Genomic DNA, 20,020 nt, shown 5'->3' with positions numbered 1-20,020 from the left:
TTAAACTTTTTATTATTAAAATATCCAAACATAATCCATCAACTTTAACAATCATCAACAATTTGATGTATCTGCTAAAATAAAGTGTTATGCCATATAAAGCCTATTTAAGTTACTTAAATTAAAAAAAAAAACTACTGAAAGCATGCTAATTGATTACAATTGTTAGGTAGTTAGAATAGGAACAAGGAGTCCACAATGGCAGTGGCTAAAAGACAAAGGGAAAAGTCCACGAGAAGGGAACAAAGGAAAAATCCACTGACGTGAGTGAGAACCTCAAGTGAAACAAACACTCCCCCTTCCAGGCTAGCCCTAATTTGCATAAGGCTGGTTCTGGGGAAGAGACAAAACCTATAAAAAGAGAAAGCAAGGCCCTCACGCTTCGAGGGTGTACCATCCTCTGCCAAATAAAACTCTGAGGGAGAACCACTCTGGTCCCCCTGGTCCCCTGTCGTGAGACAGAAATGAGGAAATTACACTCTTCCAACACAATGAAATCCATTACGCACAATGAGTTCAAAATTTCAGATTTTTTTTCCCCAGATGGAAATTCCTATGAAGTATGTTGAGAAAGAAGGGCTTGCTAACAAAAATTTGAGAAAAAGATCCCTTGCCTATAAAAAATTTATGTATTTTTGACAGAGAATGTCCTTTTATTTCCACCTAGGCTATGGTTTTTCCTGTGGTGGTGTATGGATGTGAGAGTTGGACTGTGAAGAAAACTGAGCGCCGAAGAATTGATGCTTTTGAACTGTGGTGTTGGAGAAGACTCTTGAGAGCCCCTTGGACTGCAAGGAGATCCAACCAGTACATTCTGAAGGAGATCAGCCCTGGGATTTCTTTGGAAGGAATGATGCTAAAGCTGAAACTCCAGTACTTTGGCCACGTCATGCGAAGAGTTGACTCATTGGAAAAGACTCTGATGCTGGGAGGGATTGGGGGCAGGAGGAGAAGGGGATGACAGAGGATGAGATGGCTGGATGGCATCACTGACTTGATGGACGTGAGTCTGGGTGAACTCCGGGAGTTGGTGATGGACAGGGAGGCCTGGGGTGCTGCGATTCATGGGGCTGCAAAGAGTCAGACACGACTGAGCGACTGAACTGAACTGACTGACACTTAGGACCCTTAGGCTGTTTAAATATATAAGTTATACTTTTCATCGTTTATTTTGTTTCTTCTTTTCTTATTTCCTGACCATTTTTTGTTTCCTGTTGTTTTTGCCCAGCTCTCATCTTTTTCCTAAAGAGACTACTCTTTCTACCTACATCTCCTGCCAATCCGAATATTCTGTTACTTTTAGATGGCAACTCTACCAATGACTGGCATGCAGATTTAATTTTAGAGTCCTCAGGTCTAATAATTGAAATAATAATAAATAAAATAATAAAAATAATAATAAATAAAAATAATAATTGAAATAATTTCACTGCTTACTCCTTAAAGTCTTATTTTCCTCTGTCAGAGATCCTTACACCTGGGTTCAGTATCAGCTTCACAAATACTGTGTGTTTACAAACATTCTTCGTGTTTAAACTGTGAATTCATTATGTTGCTAAACATATGATCATTATTTTCTAAGTCTACTGCTAATATTTCCTTCTAAAAATCAAAGTATAATGCTAAAGTTCCAAATACGTTTAAGAAGAAAAAGCTAAATGACTAATTTCATGTATGAATTTCTATTTTTAAAGACTGCTGTCAGTTTAAGCAAAAATTCACAGTCTGCTTACCGCTGTCTTAAAAGGTCCATCTCTAATATATAGGGTTAGCTGGCTATTCATTTCACGTGTATATGTATAAATAAAAACCGGGGGAGAGGTTAGCAACTTAATGAATCAGGGCTCTACTTACAATTATACTATCAAAGCTGATCACTAAGGAAGAGCTAAATGCTCTGGTGGAAATTCCAAGTCTCATTAACTACAGTGCCAGAAACCTTAATTAAAACAGAACATCTCATTTAAATGATTAGCCTTGATAATTTGAGCATGAATAGAGGTCTGATTTATTAATCTGTCGATCACTGTCTCTGTTATACGCATTAGATGTTTGTGAGGCCACGCAGTGACGCGCTCTCTGAGAAGAGAGCACTACCTGGTTATGCAACATCAATCATGAGCTATCGTCATCCACCTTTAAAGTCAGGACAGGCAGAACACGTCAATCAGCCAAAAATATAGCCTTCCAGCTCCATTTGTACAGTAATACCGTGTTCCACAGAAGGAGACCTGGCTGGAGAGCTGGGGTGGGGGGATGGGAGGATGATCAGACAACAGTATTGAAATCGAGTACCGAAGGACAAGTACTTCCTGAAAATGTACTGAAAACTAAGCTCAAAACAGAGTTGATTCAAAGAAAAAATGAAAATAAATAGATAGGTCAAAAGTGTCTTTGTTCAAAAGCCTACATATAAGACAGAATTATTTCAAAGCAGATAACATCACACAGACTTACATGTCATCTCTAAGATGGTATAAGTAAATGCTGATTTATAGGAAGCCGATCAAAATTGGCGACTTATAAGAATTCTGTTTTCTTTAGCAGGCCACCTAAAATACCACCACTGCAGCACAAACATGTACAGCTTCATAACCATTTGGAGACTTTTACAATGGCATTTTAAAAAGAATTTTCCATTTATTACTAATTGAGCACTTTTAAACAAACTATCTCATGGTAAGTACATCTTAAATGATAAGAACTTGGCTCTGCACCAGTATCAGCAGTGCTGGCTCTATGTTAAACAAAAGTTTTTTTACATGATAAAACTATCTCCACCTAAGAAGAATGAGGATTTGTCTCTCAAGACAAAATGACTAGAAAGTATAATGGGGAAAAGAAGGTCCTATTCATAACAAACAGCAAGGAAAAACCAATCTAAGGATACATTCAACCAGAAATGAAAATATTACAGAATTTTACAGAGGAACATTCAGAACACAAAGAAAAAAGGAAGGGAAGGAGGGAAGAAGGAAAAAAGAATTAAAATATTGGAGACTGTACCAGTTCCTAAGTCAGAGGTTTAAAATATTTTTAAAGACAAAATTCCTCCAGTGTAAGCTACCCACTCAATGTCACTAAAATTAAAACCTCAGAAAGGTTTTAGCTTCTGTCTCAGGGGGAGGTGTTCATACAGGTATTCTAAGTTTCTAGTACAAAAAACAGAGAATAACCTCCTCTGTCCTGCACTTTTGAACAGTGACTGGAAGAAAAAAAAGAAGTAATAAGGGAGACACTTCACACCATCCAATCAGAAGACCAGAAAGCCTCAAAAATTAAAACAGTGTAATTCTGGTACAGAGACACATAGACAGATGAGGCAGAAAGCCAAAGTCCAGAGACACTGCAGAGTATACTGAAGAAGCGCGTCTCAGAGGTTAGACTCTAAAGTTATCGTGCAAAGCGGAAACCCACTCAGACCAAAATCACCCCCGAAAAAATCCGAGTCACGCCAAAGTACTAGAAACTGAATCCTTGGAAGCTCAGAAGTCAGAGTTAACTTCTATTGTTTCTCTTTGCATTTCAGTGCTGTTAGAAAGAATTTAGTATTTGACAAGAAAGCTACTATTCTATTCTGTGAAAATGCAATAATTTAATAAAGAGCATGAAAACAACTGGCTAAATATTTGGAGAGAACTGAATCATAACCTCAAGCTTACACTGAAATTTGAAATCAAACTGGAGCCAATCAGGAGTGGTCTGTAACCTGGGCCAGGTAAGGAAGACCCTTTGCCCTTTGTTCTCCTTACTCCATCACAGTGGCAAAGAATTAGATGTGGGTGAGAGCGCAGACACCTCTGCCAGACTCAGAGCCCCAGCCTCATCCAGACAGCTGAGGGCCCAGTGAAGCAGGTAAGGGAAACTGATGGAGTAAAGCTTTAAGCACCTAAAAATACTAAAAATTCTATGAGTTTTAAGTTGCAAAGAGTGTCACAGAATAGTATGAAGGTCACCTTTAGGGATCTTGACCTGGTGGGGAGAAAGGTCTGATGGGGTGACATAACTGAGCACAGCAACTAGGGAAAAAGTTGTTTCGTATCTTCAACAAGCAATCCCCCTCCACTAATCAGTCACGTGCTCTCACCTGTGAGTGCTACGAAGCGCTACCCGTCACTGCAGGAGAACAAAAGTGGCCACCCCAAAACCGTCTCTCTGGCGTGAGGGTTCACTTAGGCTGACTGTCTGTAAGGCCTGAAAGACTCAGGAAGAACCTCCCTTCCCCTTCACCGTCTAAAAGAATGCAGCTAGAGGGCCTGAGAGAAATACAGTGCGAACCAGGGGTCCAGCCAGGGAGGAAGCCAGCAAAGTCTGTCTGTCAAGATTCCTCTCCAGTCCCCTTGCCTCTGCGCTGTGGGCAAGCACCACACCACACCTGTGCCTTTCCCTCTCCTCGTCAGCTGGCTGCCTCCCTCCACTCGGAACATCCAGCTACCCCACATCCTTTAGTCTTCAGTTGAAGACGGTACCTGAGGTAAGGGCTTCAACCATTTTGGTGAGTTACTCAGTTTTCTTGGATCTCACCCATGTACAGACAGTTATTAAACCTGGTTTGATGTTTCTCCTATTCATCTGTTTCATCATGTCAATTTAATTCTTAGGCCAGCCGGAAGAACCTAGAAGGGCAGAGGAAATTTCCTCCTTCCTGGCATTACAGTAGCTATCTTGGTATGACAAAATTAGGAATAATTGCTCTAGCTTCCACACTTTCCATGCTGAACAGGTACATCTTTTGTTAATACAAAATCAAAATTATTATAAAAAAGAAAAAACAAGCAAAACACAGTATGAAAACCCGTCTGCTCAAGCTAGCTGCTCACATCTGGGTATTTTCATCCTGCTTAAGCCTCATCTATCAAGGCTCCTAGCAATGAAGGAATTCACAGTAAACATCAAAACCTGCAAATGTGGTAAACATATTTTTCTTTGTCAAGGTATTTTCTTCAGTGTTGCAAGTTAGTCATCATTCGTGAATTGCATGCATCAAAATAAAGATGACCAAATGTTTTTGCAAAAGTAATTTTACTCTGAGAACCCAATGACAATTGAAAGCACTTATTCATACCCTCACAGCTAAACAGTAATAACAAATGTTAAGAGCTTGAAGGTATAAAGAACTAAATTCCAAAAATAAGAAATGTTTAAATAGATCAATGATTTTAAGTATAGTATTCAGTATTCAGCATTATTTACCAAAGTATGAAACTTTATAAAACCGTATAAAAACTTTGGCATGCTACTTCCCCCACACATTATGAATTCATTTGACTAGTTAAAGTATCACAAGTGTTAGCAGTAAAAATGGTGGAATAAGGAACACCATAAAAGCAATGAAAAAAACTGACAAAAACTGTCACAATCAACTTTCTTGGAATTCAGAAAATTAAAGCCGGGGAACACTTACTCAAGAAAAACCAGGAAAACTTAGTAAGAACAGCAAGATTTGTGGTACTTTAACTTACCCTAGTCCCATTCCCCTAGTAGCCTTAAAAATAAGACCCTCCATTTTCCAGCACCAGTATCAGAGCAGAAGGGCCTCACTGCCACAGAGCTGTAATTATTTATTTTGGCCTTTCTGGTACAAAACAACACCTGACTTCTCTTATCGACCCCAGAACTCAGCCAGCGCCGAAGGGGCCGTGTTCCAAGTACTGACAAGGCCAATGAGTTCGTTGCTGCTGCCTGAAGCGATGGGCAGCGACTGGACTGGCAACAGACTAGCCAGAAAGCTCTGGAGGAAAGGCCAAGGTGTAAGACATTTCAGGGAAGAAAGACCTTGACTAGCTCTGACCTATTCCTTCCTGGGAATCCAGAAGACCGCAGACATGCTGTGCACCCACTCAGGACAGGCCTGAAGAGTTCTCCCCTCTGGCTGAGCTAGAGCCTGGAGAGGCAGGAAGTGAAAGTTAAAGCAGACATGTGAACTGCCCAGCTCAGTGTGCAAAGTGCACGCACGTGCACACACACACACCTCTGCAAAACTGGACAATGTCTTCGGTCCTGAGCCTTTAAGGAGATCTCTTGGCAATGACTAGTCAATTACTCAGCCCTTCGAAGAAAAACATCAAGAGGCCACACATAACAATTACAGACTTTAAAAAATTACTTCAAAATTTAAAATTAAAAAATTAGTTCAGAAATGTCAATAGACAAATGACAACAAAATAAAAAAGCAAAAAGATGAGAAAAAGACAGTCCATGCAAACAATAACCAAAAGTGAGCTGGAGTGGCTTTACAAATGTCAGAAAAAAACACACTTGAAGACAGAAATTGTTAGGAGAGACAAAGGACATCATATAATGATGAAAGGTTAATCTATCAAGATGATATAACAACTATAAATATATAAAACCTAAAGACAGAACTCCAAAATAACATGATGAAGTATAAACTGACAGAATTAAAAGGAGAAATAGACAATTCAACAACAACAGCTAGAGACTCCAACATTCTCCTTTCAATAACAGATATAAGACCTGAACAACAGATCCAAGGGAAAGACAAACTGTGAACAACAATATAAACCAAAGAGACCTAACAAGTCCACAGAACCCTCCATCCGACAAGAGCAAAGCACACATTCTTCTCCAGTGCACCAGTGTTTCAGGCACATCAAACAAGTCTCAAAAATTTTTTAAATAATAGAATTATACAAAGTATGTTCTCCAACCACATGGTATGAAATCAGAAGAAATCAATAACAGCAGGAAATTTGGAAACAGAACCCAGCAATATCTGTTTTCTCTAATTTTGCCAAATATATACCTTAGACATTAAACTAGAAGTTCTGGCTAGGGCAATTAAGCAAGAAAAAGAAATAAAAGACATCTACGTTAGAAAGAAAGAACAAAATTATATTTGTAGATGACATTATCTTCTATATAAAAAAATCCAAATTACCCACCAAAAAAATCTATTAGAGCTAATGAAGAGCTCTGCAAGTCTGAAGATATACAATCAATACACAGTCAACTGTATTTCTAAACACTAGTAGTGAACAATCAAAAAAAACGGAAATTAAGAAAACATTTACAATAGCACAAAAATATACTTGGAATAAATTTAACAAAGGAAGTGTAAGAAATAATTGGAAAATTAAAAAACACCACTGAAAGAAATTTTCAAAGACATCTCATGTTCAGGTACCAGAAGACTTTATATTGTTAAGATGTCTATACTTCCCAAGTTAATCTACAAATTGAAAGCAATCCCTTTTAAAATCCCAGCTTGCTCTTTTTTGCAGAAACTGACAAACTACCCTAAGTTCAATATGGTAATTCAAAGAACCCAAAATAGCCAAAACTATCTTGAAACAGAAGAACAAAGTACAAAGGCTCACACTTCCAAACAGGAAACTCAGGACAAAGCCACAGATGGTATACAAGCCAGTGTGGTCAGCATAAGGACAGAGATCAATGAACAGAACTTAGGAGTCGAGCTGTAAACCCAAAGGTCTAGGGTCAGTTGATGTTTGACAAGGTTGCTAAAATCATAAACTGGAAAAAGAACAGTCTTTTCAACAAATGGTGCAAAGAAAACTCAACAACCACACGTAAAATAATGAATTAAGACACCTACCTCACAAAATGCACAAAAATTATTTCAGAATGAATCAGAGAATTAAACATAAGAACTAAAACTATAAAACTAGGAAAGGTAGATGTAAATCTCTGTGACCTTGGAGTAGACAAACATTTCTTAGACATGACACCAGAAGCATGATGACCAAAGGAAAAACAGATGAATTGGACCTTATCTGAATTAAAGCCTTTGCTGCATCAAAGGATACTCTCAAGAGGGTGAAAAGACAGTCCACAAAATGGGAGGAAATACTGCAAATTATGTGATACTGCTACTGCTACTGCTAAGTCGCTTCAGTCGTGTCCAACTCTGTGCGACCCCATAAACAGCAGCCCACCAGGCTCCCCCGTCCCTGGGATTCTCCAGGCAAGAACACTGGAGTGGGTTGCCATTTCCTTCTCCAATGCATGAAAGTGAAAAGTTAAAGTGAAATTGCTCAGTCGTGTCCAACTTTTAGTGACCCCATGGACTGCAGCCTACCAGGGTCCTCTGTCCGTGGGATTTTCCAGGCAAGAGTACTGGAGTGGGGTGCCATTGCCTTCTCCGAATTATGTGATAAGAACCTAGTAATTAAGATATACATAAAAATTCGTATGGCTCCACAACACAAAGACAATTGTCTTTCAAAGCAAAGGATCTGAATAGACATTTCTCCAAAGAAGATGTACAAATGGCCAATACACGTATTAGAAGATGTTCAGCATCATTAGTTGTTAGGGAAATGCAAACCAAAATGAAATACTATTTCACACCCACTAGAAGGCTATAATTTTTTTTAAAAAAGGACAAATTAGAATATAAAATGATGCAAGACACTGTGGAAAACAGTTTGGCTGCCCCTCAAAAACAGAGTTACCATATGACCCAAGAATTACAGGTACAAGAGAACTGAAAATATACTTTCAAACAAAATTTGTTCATGAATGCACATAGATACATTATTCATAATAGCAAAAGAAAAAAAAAAAGAAACAACCCAAATGTTCATCAAATGATGAACAGATAAACAAATAGCAGTATATCCATGCAACAGAGTATCACTCAGCCATGAAGAATTATGAGGTACCAGTACATGCTACAAGGTGGATGAGCTTCAGAAGCATGACGCTGAATGAAAGACGACACAGAAGACCACATGTATGACTCCATTTATACCAAAAGTCTCTACAGAGTCAGAAAACAGATTATGAGTTGTTGGGGACTGGAGGCAGAGAGGGTTGAGGAGTAATTGCTCCATGGCTACGGCGAATCTCTTAGGGTGACAAAAATGTTCTAAAATTAGATGGTGGTGGTTGCTGCATGATATTGTGCATATACGAAAATCCATTAAATTTTACTCTAAAATGGATACTTTCAAATGAATAAAATAGTGAATTGGAACAAATTACCTCCAAAACAGACAAATAAGATATATATAAATGTCCCTATGACACCTAACTTTTTAATCAGCATCTACAGCAGAAAACTTGCAAAATATGAATAAATTATTTCTAAAGCCTTTAGAAATCACTAAGGAACCACCAAAATGAAGTAAAAAAAATTTTTATATAAAAAGAATTTTCATATCTCAAAATTCTAAATGTTTACCCTGTGTTAAGACATCTGTGATTGACAATGATCACATGAACTTTACACATTCTTATTTCTAATAACTAAGCTTAAAAGGAATAGCTAGACAACATTTTTATAGTCCAAATAGTACCATTTTTGAAGTTTTATAATCTAGAATTACTATGATTTTTATATCAGTGAAGATCCATAAAGATGCTCTTTGGTAACATCAATATATTTTTTTAAAAATTCTGTTTACCTTAAAATGCTTAGTTTAGCATTGCCAATTCTATGCTAAACACTGCACATTCCGATGTCTGGGAATCAGATGTTAACTGCCCCAGGCTAAGAAAGCACCGCAATGGGCGACAGGAGAAAGCACTGCTGGCTGAGAAAGCCAGCACTGGTCATGGACTCTAATAAACAAACTTGTAATTAAGAAAAATAAAGTAAGTAAAAAGATGAGACACTAAATTCCATTTCCCCAGATTAAATAGGACAAAGCTTCTTGAATGAATAGACTCAAGTGAGTCAGATGTTAAATATTCTAAAACAGTTACAACAAAATGCTCCGACAGGCTTCATGTTTTAACAATGACCCTTCTACAAGGTCTGAAATAGCACAGTAACAGGGGAAAAATGAAAACGAATTCCAAGAACATGCAGGTAAATCAATGAAATCAGAACACTCCCTCATCTCACATACAAAAATATACTTAAGATAGTTTAAAGACCTAAATATAAGACATGACAACAAAAAACTTCCAGAAGAGAACACAGTCAACATTTTTGGACATAACGCACAGCAGTATTTTCTTACATCAGTCTCTCAAGGCAAAAGAAACAAAAGCAAAAATAAACAAATGGGACCTAATCAAACTTAAAAGCTTTTGCACAGCAAAGGAAATCATCAACAAAATGAAAAGATAACCTAAGGAATGGAAAAAATATTTGTAAATGATCTCACCATCAAAGGGTTAATTTCCAAAGCACACAAATAACTCATACAACTCAGTGGCAAGAAAGCAAACAACCCAATCAAAAAATGGGCAGGAGACCTAAACAGACATTTCTCCAAAGAGATACAGATGGCCAAAAAGCACATGAAAAGATGCTCAACATCGCTAACTATTAGAGAAATACAAATTAAACCCACAATAAGGTACCACCTCACACTAGTCAGACTGGCTATCATTAAAAAGTCTACAAATAATAAATGCTAAAGAGGGTGTGGAGAAAGGGGCACCCTCCTGCACTGTTTGTGGAGTGCAAGGTGGAGCAGCAGCCACCGTGGAGAACAGTGTGGAGGCTCCTCAACAACTGAAACTGGAGCTACCACATGGTTTGGCCACTTCACGCCTGGGCACACATCTGGAAAAGACAAAAATTCTCATTTGAAAAGATACATGTGCCCCAGTGTTCATAGCAGCTCTGTTTAAAATAGCCAAACTCAGTGTCCATCAACAGGTAAATGGATAAAGAAAATGTGTGTGTGTATATACGGGCCTTCCTTATGGCTCAGAAAAGAATCTGCCCACAATGAGGAAGACCCAGGTTCGATTCCTGGCTTGGGAAGATCCCCTGGAGAAGGGAATGGCAAAACACTCCAGCACTCTTACCTGGGAAATCCCATGGACAGAGGAGCCTGGTGGGCTACAGTCTGCGGGGTCATAAAGAGTCGGATACAACTGAGCAACTAACACTAACACACACACACACGGTGGGAGATATGTCTGTGTGTGTGTGTGTGTGTGTGTGTGTGTGTGTGTATGTATGTGTGTGTGTGTGTGTGTGTATATAAAATAGAATACCATTCAGCTACAAAAAAAAATGAATTTTGCCATTTGCAGCAACATGGACGGACCTGGAGATTATCATACTAAGTGAAGTCAGACAAAGTATTATATGATACCATTTATATGTAGAATCTGTAAAATAACAGAAATGAACCTATATACAAAACAGAAACAGGCACACAGACGTAGAAAACTTATGGCTATTAACTTATGGCTATCAAAAGGCGGGGAAGGGGGATAAACTGGGAGTACGGGATTAACTAATACAAACTGCTGTAAATTAAACAGATAAGCAACATAGATTTGCTGTGTAACACAGGGAATAGTATTCAGTATCTCATAATAACCCACAATGGAAAACAGATTAATAAATATATACATATGTATATATATAACTAATCGCTTTGCTATACCCCTGAAACTAACACAATATTCTAAAGCGGCTATGCTTCAATAAAAAACAAATAAATCTTTAAAATGTAGCTGAAAAATAAGTTGCAAGAAAAGATTGTATTTATGTAAGATAATTTTTTAAGTTGCAAGAATTTAAGACTATTAAATTCAATAAGATCTGTCCACTATCATTATCAAACCAATAAATATTGATTTTTTCTCACAATCAACTCCTGCTGAAAGGAGAAATGGAGAAGAAAGAAACGCACCTCTTCTAAGCTGGGGAGCGAAGAGGACGACACTGTCCGAGAGGACAGCGGCTGGAGCGGCTCCTGGCCAACAGCGGGCTGGTGGGTCTGCATTTGCACGAAAGGGTTCTGCGGGGGCCTGTGAGGCAATGGAGGTAGGCCGTAGGGGAAACTCGGCCCCATCAGGTGATTCTGCTGTAAGTTAGCAAAAGTCCAAGCTCCATCAGGCGCCAGGTATTTCAGAGGAGGGGTGAGGTGCTCAGATGGCAACGAGAAAGGAGAGCTAAACATTGGGGGCGGCAGGCGCTGTGGGAACGCCGGGCTGTTGGCCACTTCAAGGTCTCTGCTGCTGTCAGTGAAGTTTGGAAAGTGGGTGCTGTGGTCTGCGCCGGACGGGGGCGAGGGGGCTGCTGGTGGGCTCCTAGTCTGAATTTGTCTATATTGCAAAAGCCTTGATTGAGGTGGTGGCATTTCAGCTAGTTCCCGTGTTTCACTTTGCTCACGATTAGACAGTTCTCTGAGTAAGTCTTGAAACCTATGTAAGGATGATGAAATATGAGGAGAGCTTAGTCAACTACATACGTAATTTTTACAAACAAAAGCACAGTAACTAGAACTAGCATTAATTCATCTCAAAAGTAAGCATCAATGCTCACAGATGTTGAGCTGAAGACACTAAATATACCCAAGTATCTGATTTCTTTCTTCCCCTTGGCTTTAAAAGCAACTGTCCTTGTCTTTCCACGCGTTTGGTAGCTGGCAGTTACAGAAGGTCACCGTAACAGTGGATCTTACTCAGAAGGGATTAGGAAACGCTTCACTGCAGTCAAATGACACACCATAAAAACAAATTTAGAATGAGCACTGAATACTCAAACATCTGACTTAAAAGAGGGTAGAATTTTGTGCAAAAAATATATTGATAGTAAATTTATAATTTTTAACTTTTAACCTCTAATTTAATTCTGTTCTCTTTACATTCTTTGCATTATGACTGAATACGGAAAAAACACCCACAGTGATGGTACATGTCTCTTTCACAAGAGACTGCAAAGCCAGAGGCCACATAAATGCACGGTCCACAGCAGACCTTCCACGCCTAGGTTTTCACAAAAGTTATTTCTAAAAAGGTGTTCTGTATTTTAGAGTCAATCAACAGAACTGTGTAGCAGCTGCCTAGAAGGCTGGCATCCAATTTCTTTGGGACAGTATTCCAGTATGAGGCTAAACGGACAACATTCAAGAGAGAAAACAGTAAGCAGGCCACATTTCAGGGGCCCTTTTCAGTCTGCTGAAATGAGTGTGAGTCAGTTGTTTCTGACCGTGAGTCAGTTGTTTCTGCTTCATCTTCGGCACTGCTGGGGAGTTTCCAGTCTGCTCTCACTGGGGGCTGATGCAATCCAACGGGCGGCTGGGGAAGGTGCTGGAGGTGCGGGTGAGGGTGGTGATGGTGCGGGTACGGGAGGCTGCCCTGACTGAGATAGGCGTGGTGCTCGCTCCACTGCTGTAGCCGCACATGCTGCTGCCTCAGGGTTTCCAGAGCCACACTCCCGTGCATACGATCTGTAAACATATTTGTAACAAGTTTAAGTTTTCAGCATTTAGGGTTTCCAGTTAATTTCTTCAAGAATTTTTACAATCAGATATTCTCCACAGAGACATGGCTACCATGTGAGTTTGGAGAAAACAGGACTTCTAATTTTGCAGTAACTAAATCACGGTAATGATGGGGATTCCTCCTCACCTACAGCATGACGTAACCTGACACCAACTGTACGCTTAGTTCTGTGTAGCATTTGGAACTAGATTCTGATTATTACACTAAGTGATTTTTTGGCCAGCGTTATGTGAAGAAGTTACTCAATCCTGAGTCAAATGAATACTGTACAGCACATGTCTCTGAAGTAAACACTGTCAGACGCTGTCCCGTCCTGCAGTGACACGAGAACTCACCCAAAGCCTCCCCCATCGGCAGGCCCGGGGGGCTCTCGTCCGGGAAGCTGTTCAGAGGTGAAGGCAGGATGGGGCCGGGCTGTGCGAGGGCCCGCAGGGGACTGTGGCCCTCCTGCAGCACGGGTGGGGGCTGCTGCTCGGGAACCACAGCCTCTGCAGGCGGGGACTGTGGTCGGTGGGGAACCGCGTTATTGAAAAACGCGCTGCCGGGGCCAGCCGGGTAGGCAGGGGAGAGCTGAGGCGGCGGCGGGCCCAGCTGAGGGGCCACCTGACTGGGCTGGGCTGGCACGGGGCTCGGCTGTTCAGGCAAGTTACTCTGCTGCTGATTCAGCAAGGCGTGCTGCTGCGGAATTGGGAAGGGTGGTCTCGGGAGCTGGGGGAGGGGATGAAAATGACGACCGGGGAGGGCATACTGGGCATGGGGGGCAGGGAGAGGAAGGGTTATGTGTCTTGGGGTGAGATTATCTTTGCGATGAAATTTGGGATGGGGATAAACAATGCCAGAACGTGATTCAGGACTTCTGTTCTGTGGGTTTGATTCCAAATCAATCTAAAAAAAATAGAGAAATATTTTTTAGCTGCAGAAGATCTAAGTCCTGTGGCTGCCCACCTCTCCTCCCCTCAGCACTTCTAAAGGACATGATCCATTCTTATCAGCAGCAGCAGGAGCACTGCGTGCCTAGTAAACCACTTTCTGACAATCAAATAAGAGAATATGCTTTACATCAGGGAAGATGAAACTGAAAAAACACATATTAAATCTGAGTCATAAAGAGAGATACTATTATTTTATTAGCATATTGACTTTAAAAACATCATTTTTTTTTTTACACTTCCTTCCTTGGAAAGACAACCAATTATTTACTACTGATATAAATAACTGAAATGTGTTCTTTCTTTCTGATTTTATTGCTTTTATACATCTCTTCCCTCAAACATATCTACATTAAAATAAAAAACTTGTCTCAACTTAACTTTGAAGTGAACAAAAAAATAAGTACTATATCATCTTTGAATAATCACTTCAGCTGTCAATTTTTGCCATCATTCCTTCAACAAACACTTATTGAGGGCGTACCAAGGACACTGTGCCTGGTGTGGGAGATTAAAGGCCCAATAAGTCTGTATCTGTACCATTGAGAGTGCAGAGCGAGGGCTGGCAGACCATGGCCCCCAGGCCATTTCCAGTCCACTATATTTTTGTACAAAAAGTTTTACTGGAACACAGCCACACTCATTCGTTTACATGTTGTCTGTGTCTGTTTTCTCACAACGATGGCAGAGTTGAGTAGCTGCAACAGAAGCCATATGGCCCACAAAGTCTGAAAATTTACTATTTGGCCTCTTACAGAAAGTTTGCTAAAATCTGGCTCAGAGTCCAGTAAAGGACATCAACATGTAAACTTAAAATCAGAGGTGTTGTAAGATGATGTGACATGAGATCCCACAGCCTGAGAAAATCAAAGGTGACTTCACAGAGATGATGACACTTGAGCTGAATCTTTACAAGAGGTTGGAGTTTTGCAGTGAGGGAAATACATACTAGATAAAGGTAACAGCTTACACACTGAGAGAGGAGAGAAGAGAAAACGTACGGTGGATCTGAGGGGATGAGAAGTTTTGTGTACACAGAGCTACAACTAGGCTTGCATGCTAATTTCCTCCTCCTTGACATCAAATGAAACTACAACAGCCCAATTACACAAGACCCTGAATGATTCAATACTGAATATAAACATTTTTCTTTTAATCTCAAAAACTGTGGTAAGCTACTGAAAGTTTTTAAGCTACTGAGTGCTGTCTTCCTTCTGAAACACAAGAAGGGAAGTGACTGGAAGAGGAGACATTAGTTTTCATGGAAACTCCCTCTGAGGCTGGTGATGAAGAAGTAAGGGTGTCTGAGGACAAAAAGTGTCAAGTCCAAAGTTCTCAGCTAGCAGGGTGAAATCCTGAGGGTTTAATCTCTAAGGCGAGGTCATCTTCTGATCATGAGAATAATGGCAGAAGGTACCCAGTCACCAAAAGAGCTGCTGAGTAAACTGGGCAAAGGGAGCCTGGCACACGTAAGAGACACATGGAGGTGCCCCACGGGCGCCCCGATTAGGACACACGAATCTCCAGTAGCACTGATTCAACCATGATTTGACTTTTCCCTAACTGGTTCATGAGTACAGACGCAGATGAACAAACAGGTTAAGAGTTAAGGATGGACACAGCAGGCGTGATGAGAGGGGACTTGAGAATGTTAAGTCTTCCTTCACTGTAACAGCTCTTCCCAATCTGAGATAATTTTTAATGACACAACTATAGCTATGTCTTCACTTACTACTTTATCATAAGAAGTCTCTAAATTTGAGTCTATCACTGAATAACATAATTTGAGAAAAGTACTCTGATAAAAAAAATAATGTAGCGAAGAAACAGCAGAGGGAGAGAGTGCAATGTGCCCTCATCAAACAACAAAACCTAAAAGGGGAGATAATTTTCTATAACACACCAGGATTCTAAGATGATCAATTAAATTAAATCCATGAGAACAATGCATTCACCAAAGGTAAATCACATACCTGTTTTGCTTCTGTAGGTTTTTTCTCTGGTGTTCGAATCTTATTAATTTCAGGTCCAGGATTATTTGTATCACTTTTACCTAAGGAAATATTTTAAAGCTGTTATACACTGTCTCCAGTAGATGTCACAAATTCCAATGACTATTCAATATTAGACAGAAAGTAGGATATTTTAAACATTTTTTCACCCATTATTGAGTATTACTACTTTGGTTTTGTCCTTAAAATTTTGGAGTTGCAATTTCTCAGCAAGAAAGAAAGTTTATAAATAAAGCAAATTTATTTGACAAAGCAAAAACTCAGTAAGGGATAACCTTAAAACAAATAATCCAAAAGATAACTGCCCATTCTCTAGGAGTTTACAGCCTCATTTTTGTAAACTAGACTTAGAAAAGGCCTTGGTGTTCCTGCCTATGTATGGCTTAATACTTTGGCCACTTACAAATGCAATTAAGCAAAAATCCAAATAATCTGTCTATTTTATTTAGTAAAGGAATCTAAGATCCCCTGGAGGAAGGCATGCCAACCCACTCCAGTATTCCTGCCTGGAGAATCCCATGCACAGAGAAGCCTGGTGGGGTACAGTCCATGGGGTCGCAAAGAGCTGGAAATGACTGAAGCAACTTAGCACACATGCACGCAAAGGAATCTAAACTAAATAAAGATATTCTGAAAAGAATGCAGTTCTATTTTCAAAAGTAATAGATATCAAACTAAATATAAGTGGATGATAAATAATAAAGGAAGCATATTAAGGTTAAAAAAATCACAATTATAATAGACAAATAACGCTAGTTCATGCATGTGAAAGGCTTTTAATCTATAAGAACTAACTACTGGATATTCTAAACCTCTTGAAAGAATCCTTAATTTGAGTTCTTCCTTGAAAACATTCTTTTAAGAATGCCACTGGAACTCTGTGCCAAAAATAGCCTTACTACTAAACCTCAGAAATGAAAACTACAACGCCCAAGATGAAAATACACCAGATGGAGTGAGCAGATTAGACATTGCAGAAGAAAAACAGTGAACCTGAAGGCATTAGCAGTAGAAACAATGCTTGATGAAACACAAAAAGAAAAAAGAATTTTTTTAAAAATGAAAAGGGCATTATCACAGTGGAAGTGATAAACAGATTCAAGGGATTAGACCTGACAGAGTGTTTGAAGAACTATGGACGGAGGTTCATGACATTGTACAGGGGGCAGGGATCAAGACCATCCCACATGAACTGTGGGAAAATTTTAGCTCAGTTCAGTCGCTCAATCGTGTCTGCTCTTTGCGACCCCATGAACCGCACACAGCACGCCAGGCCTCCTTGTCCATCACCAACTCCCAGAGTTTACCCAAACTCATGTCCATTGAGTCAGTGATGCCATCCAACCATCTCATCCTCTGTCATCCCCTTTTCCTCCCGCCTTCAATCTTTCCCAGCATCAGGGTCTTTTCAAATGAGTCAGCTCTTCGCATCAGGTGGCCAAAGTATTGGAGTTTCAGCTTCAACATCAGTCCTTCGAGAAGCCTAATAAATCTATGCCCCAACCAGTAATGCTGAAGAAGCTGAACGGTTCTATGAAGACCTATGAGACCTTCTAGAACTAAAACCCAAAAAAGATGTCCTTTTCATTATAGGTGATTGGAATGCAAAATTAGGAAGTCAAGAAATACCTGGAGTAACAAATTTGGCCTTGGAGTACAGAATGAAGCAGGGCAAAGGTTAATAGAGTTTTGCCAAGAGAATGCACCGGTCATAGCAAACACCCTCTTCCAACAACCACAGGAGAAGACGTCATACATGGACATCACCAGATGGTCAACACCGAAATCAGACTGATTATATTCTTTGCAGCCAAGATGGAGAGGCTCTATACAGTCAGCAAAAGCAAGACTGGGAACTGACTGTGGCTCAGATCATGCACTCCTTATTGCCAAATGCAGGCTTAAATTGAAGAAAGCAGGGAAAACCACCAGATAATTCCAAATCAAATCCCTTATGATTATACAGTGGAAGTGATAAACAAATTCAAGGGATTAGATCTGACAGAGTGCTTGAAGAACTATGGATGGATGACATTGTACAGGACGCAGTGATCAAGACCATCCCCAATAAAAAGAAATGCAAAAAGGCAAAATGGTTGTTTAAGGAGGCCTTACAAATAGCTGAGAAAAGAAGAGACGAGAAAAGCAAAGAAGAAAAGGAAAGATATACCCATTTGAATGCAGTTTCTTTTTTTTTATTTTATTTTTAAACTTTACAATATTGTATTAGTTTTGCCAAATATCGAAATGAATCCGCCACAGGTATACATGTGTTCCCCATCCTGAACCCTCCTCCCTCCTCCCTCCCCATACCATCCCTCTGGGTTGTCCCAGTTCACGAGCCCCAAGCATCCAGTATCGTGCATCGAACCTGGACTGGCGACTCGTTTCATACGTGATATTATACATGTTTCAATGCCATTCTCCCAAATCTTATGCAAAGAAATAGAGGAAAACAATAGAATGGGGAAGACTAGAGATCTCTTCAAGAAAATCAGGGACACCAAGGGAACATTTCATGCAAAGATGGGCTCAATAAAGGACAAAAATGCTATGGACCTAACAGAAGCAGAAGATATTAAGATGAGGTGGCAAGAATACACAGAAGAACTATACAAAAAAACCCAGATAATCACAATGGTGTGGTCACTCACCTAGAGCCAGACATCCTGGAATGTGAAGTCAAGTGGGCCTTAGGAAGCATCACTAAGAACAAAGCTAGTGGAGGTGATGGAATTCCAGTTGAGCGATTTCAAATCCTAAAAGATGATGCTGCGAAAGTGCTGTACTCAATATGCCAGCAAATTTGGAAAACTCAGCAGTGGCCACAGGACTGGAAAAGGTCAGTTTTCATTCCAATCCCAAAGAAAGGAATTGTCAAAGAATGCTCAAACTACCTCACAACTGCACTCATCTCACACACTAGCAAAGTAATGCTCAAAATTCTCCAAGCCAGGCTTCAACAGTATGTGAACCGTGAACTTCCAGATGTTCAAGCTGGATTTAGAAAAGGCAGAGAAACCAGAGATCAAATTGCCAACATCCGCTGGATCATCAAAAAACCAAGAGAGTTCCAGAAAAACATCGACTTCTGCTTTATTGACTATGCCAAAGCCTTTAACTGTGTGGATCACAACAAACTGTAGAAAATTCTTTAAGAGATGCGATTACCAGAGGACCTGACTTGCCTCCTTTGAAGTGTGTATGCAAGTCAAGAAGCAACAGAACTGGGCATGAAACAACGGACTGGTTCTAAATCAGGAAAGGAGTACATCAAGGCTGTATATTGTCATCCTGCTTATTTAACTTATATGCAGAATACATCATGAGAAATGCTGGACTGGATGAAGCACAAGCAGGAATCAAGATTGCTGGGAGAAATATCAATAATCTCAGATATGCAGATGACACTACCCTTATGGCAGAAGGCAAAGAAGAACTAAACAGCCTCTTGATGAAAGTGAAAGAGGAGAGTCAAAAAGTTGGCTTAAAACTCAACATTCAGAAAAGTAAGATCATGGCATCTGGCCCCATCACTTCATCACAAATAGATGGGGAAACAATGGAAACAGTGACAGACTTTATTTTTTTTTGGGGGGGGGGGCTCCAAAATCACTGCAGATGGTGATTGCAGCCATGAAATTAAGAGATGCTTGCTCCTTGGAAGAAAAGTTATGACCAACCTAGACAGCATAATAAAAAGCAGAGATATTATTTGCTAACAAAGGTCTGTCTAGTCAAAGTTATGGTTTTTCTTGTAGTCATGTATGGATGTGAAAGTTGGACTATAAAGAAAGCTGAGCACCAAAGAATTGATTCTTTGGAACTGTGGTGTTGGAGAAGACTCTTGAGAGCCCCCTGGACTGCAAGGAGCTCCAACCAGTCAATCCT

The 20,020-nt window shown here is 39.9% G+C and overlaps 1 protein-coding gene across 5 annotated transcripts in view; it reads right to left on the bottom strand.

Moving 5' to 3' along the window:
* Nucleotides 1–20,020, bottom strand: part of HELZ (helicase with zinc finger) — a 146,220-nt gene that overhangs the window by 10,337 nt on the left and 115,863 nt on the right. For all 5 annotated transcript variants that reach the window (XM_010856053.1, XM_010856052.1, XM_010856050.1 and 2 more), the window contains 4 exons: nt 16,091–16,170; nt 13,524–14,073; nt 12,893–13,133; nt 11,592–12,105 (listed from right to left, as the gene is read on the bottom strand). In XM_010856053.1, coding sequence (XP_010854355.1) covers nt 11,592–12,105; nt 12,893–13,133; nt 13,524–14,073; nt 16,091–16,170 — 1,385 coding nt within the window. The remainder of the gene's footprint in view (nt 1–11,591; nt 12,106–12,892; nt 13,134–13,523; nt 14,074–16,090; nt 16,171–20,020) is intronic.

This window comes from Bison bison, unplaced genomic scaffold (assembly GCF_000754665.1).
Source record: "Bison bison bison isolate TAMUID 2011002044 unplaced genomic scaffold, Bison_UMD1.0 scf7180017864371, whole genome shotgun sequence".
In the NCBI taxonomy this organism is placed as follows: Eukaryota; Metazoa; Chordata; class Mammalia; order Artiodactyla; family Bovidae; genus Bison; species Bison bison.
Note: the sequence above shows the minus strand (reverse complement) of the source record. Positions and strands in the feature narration are given on the sequence as shown.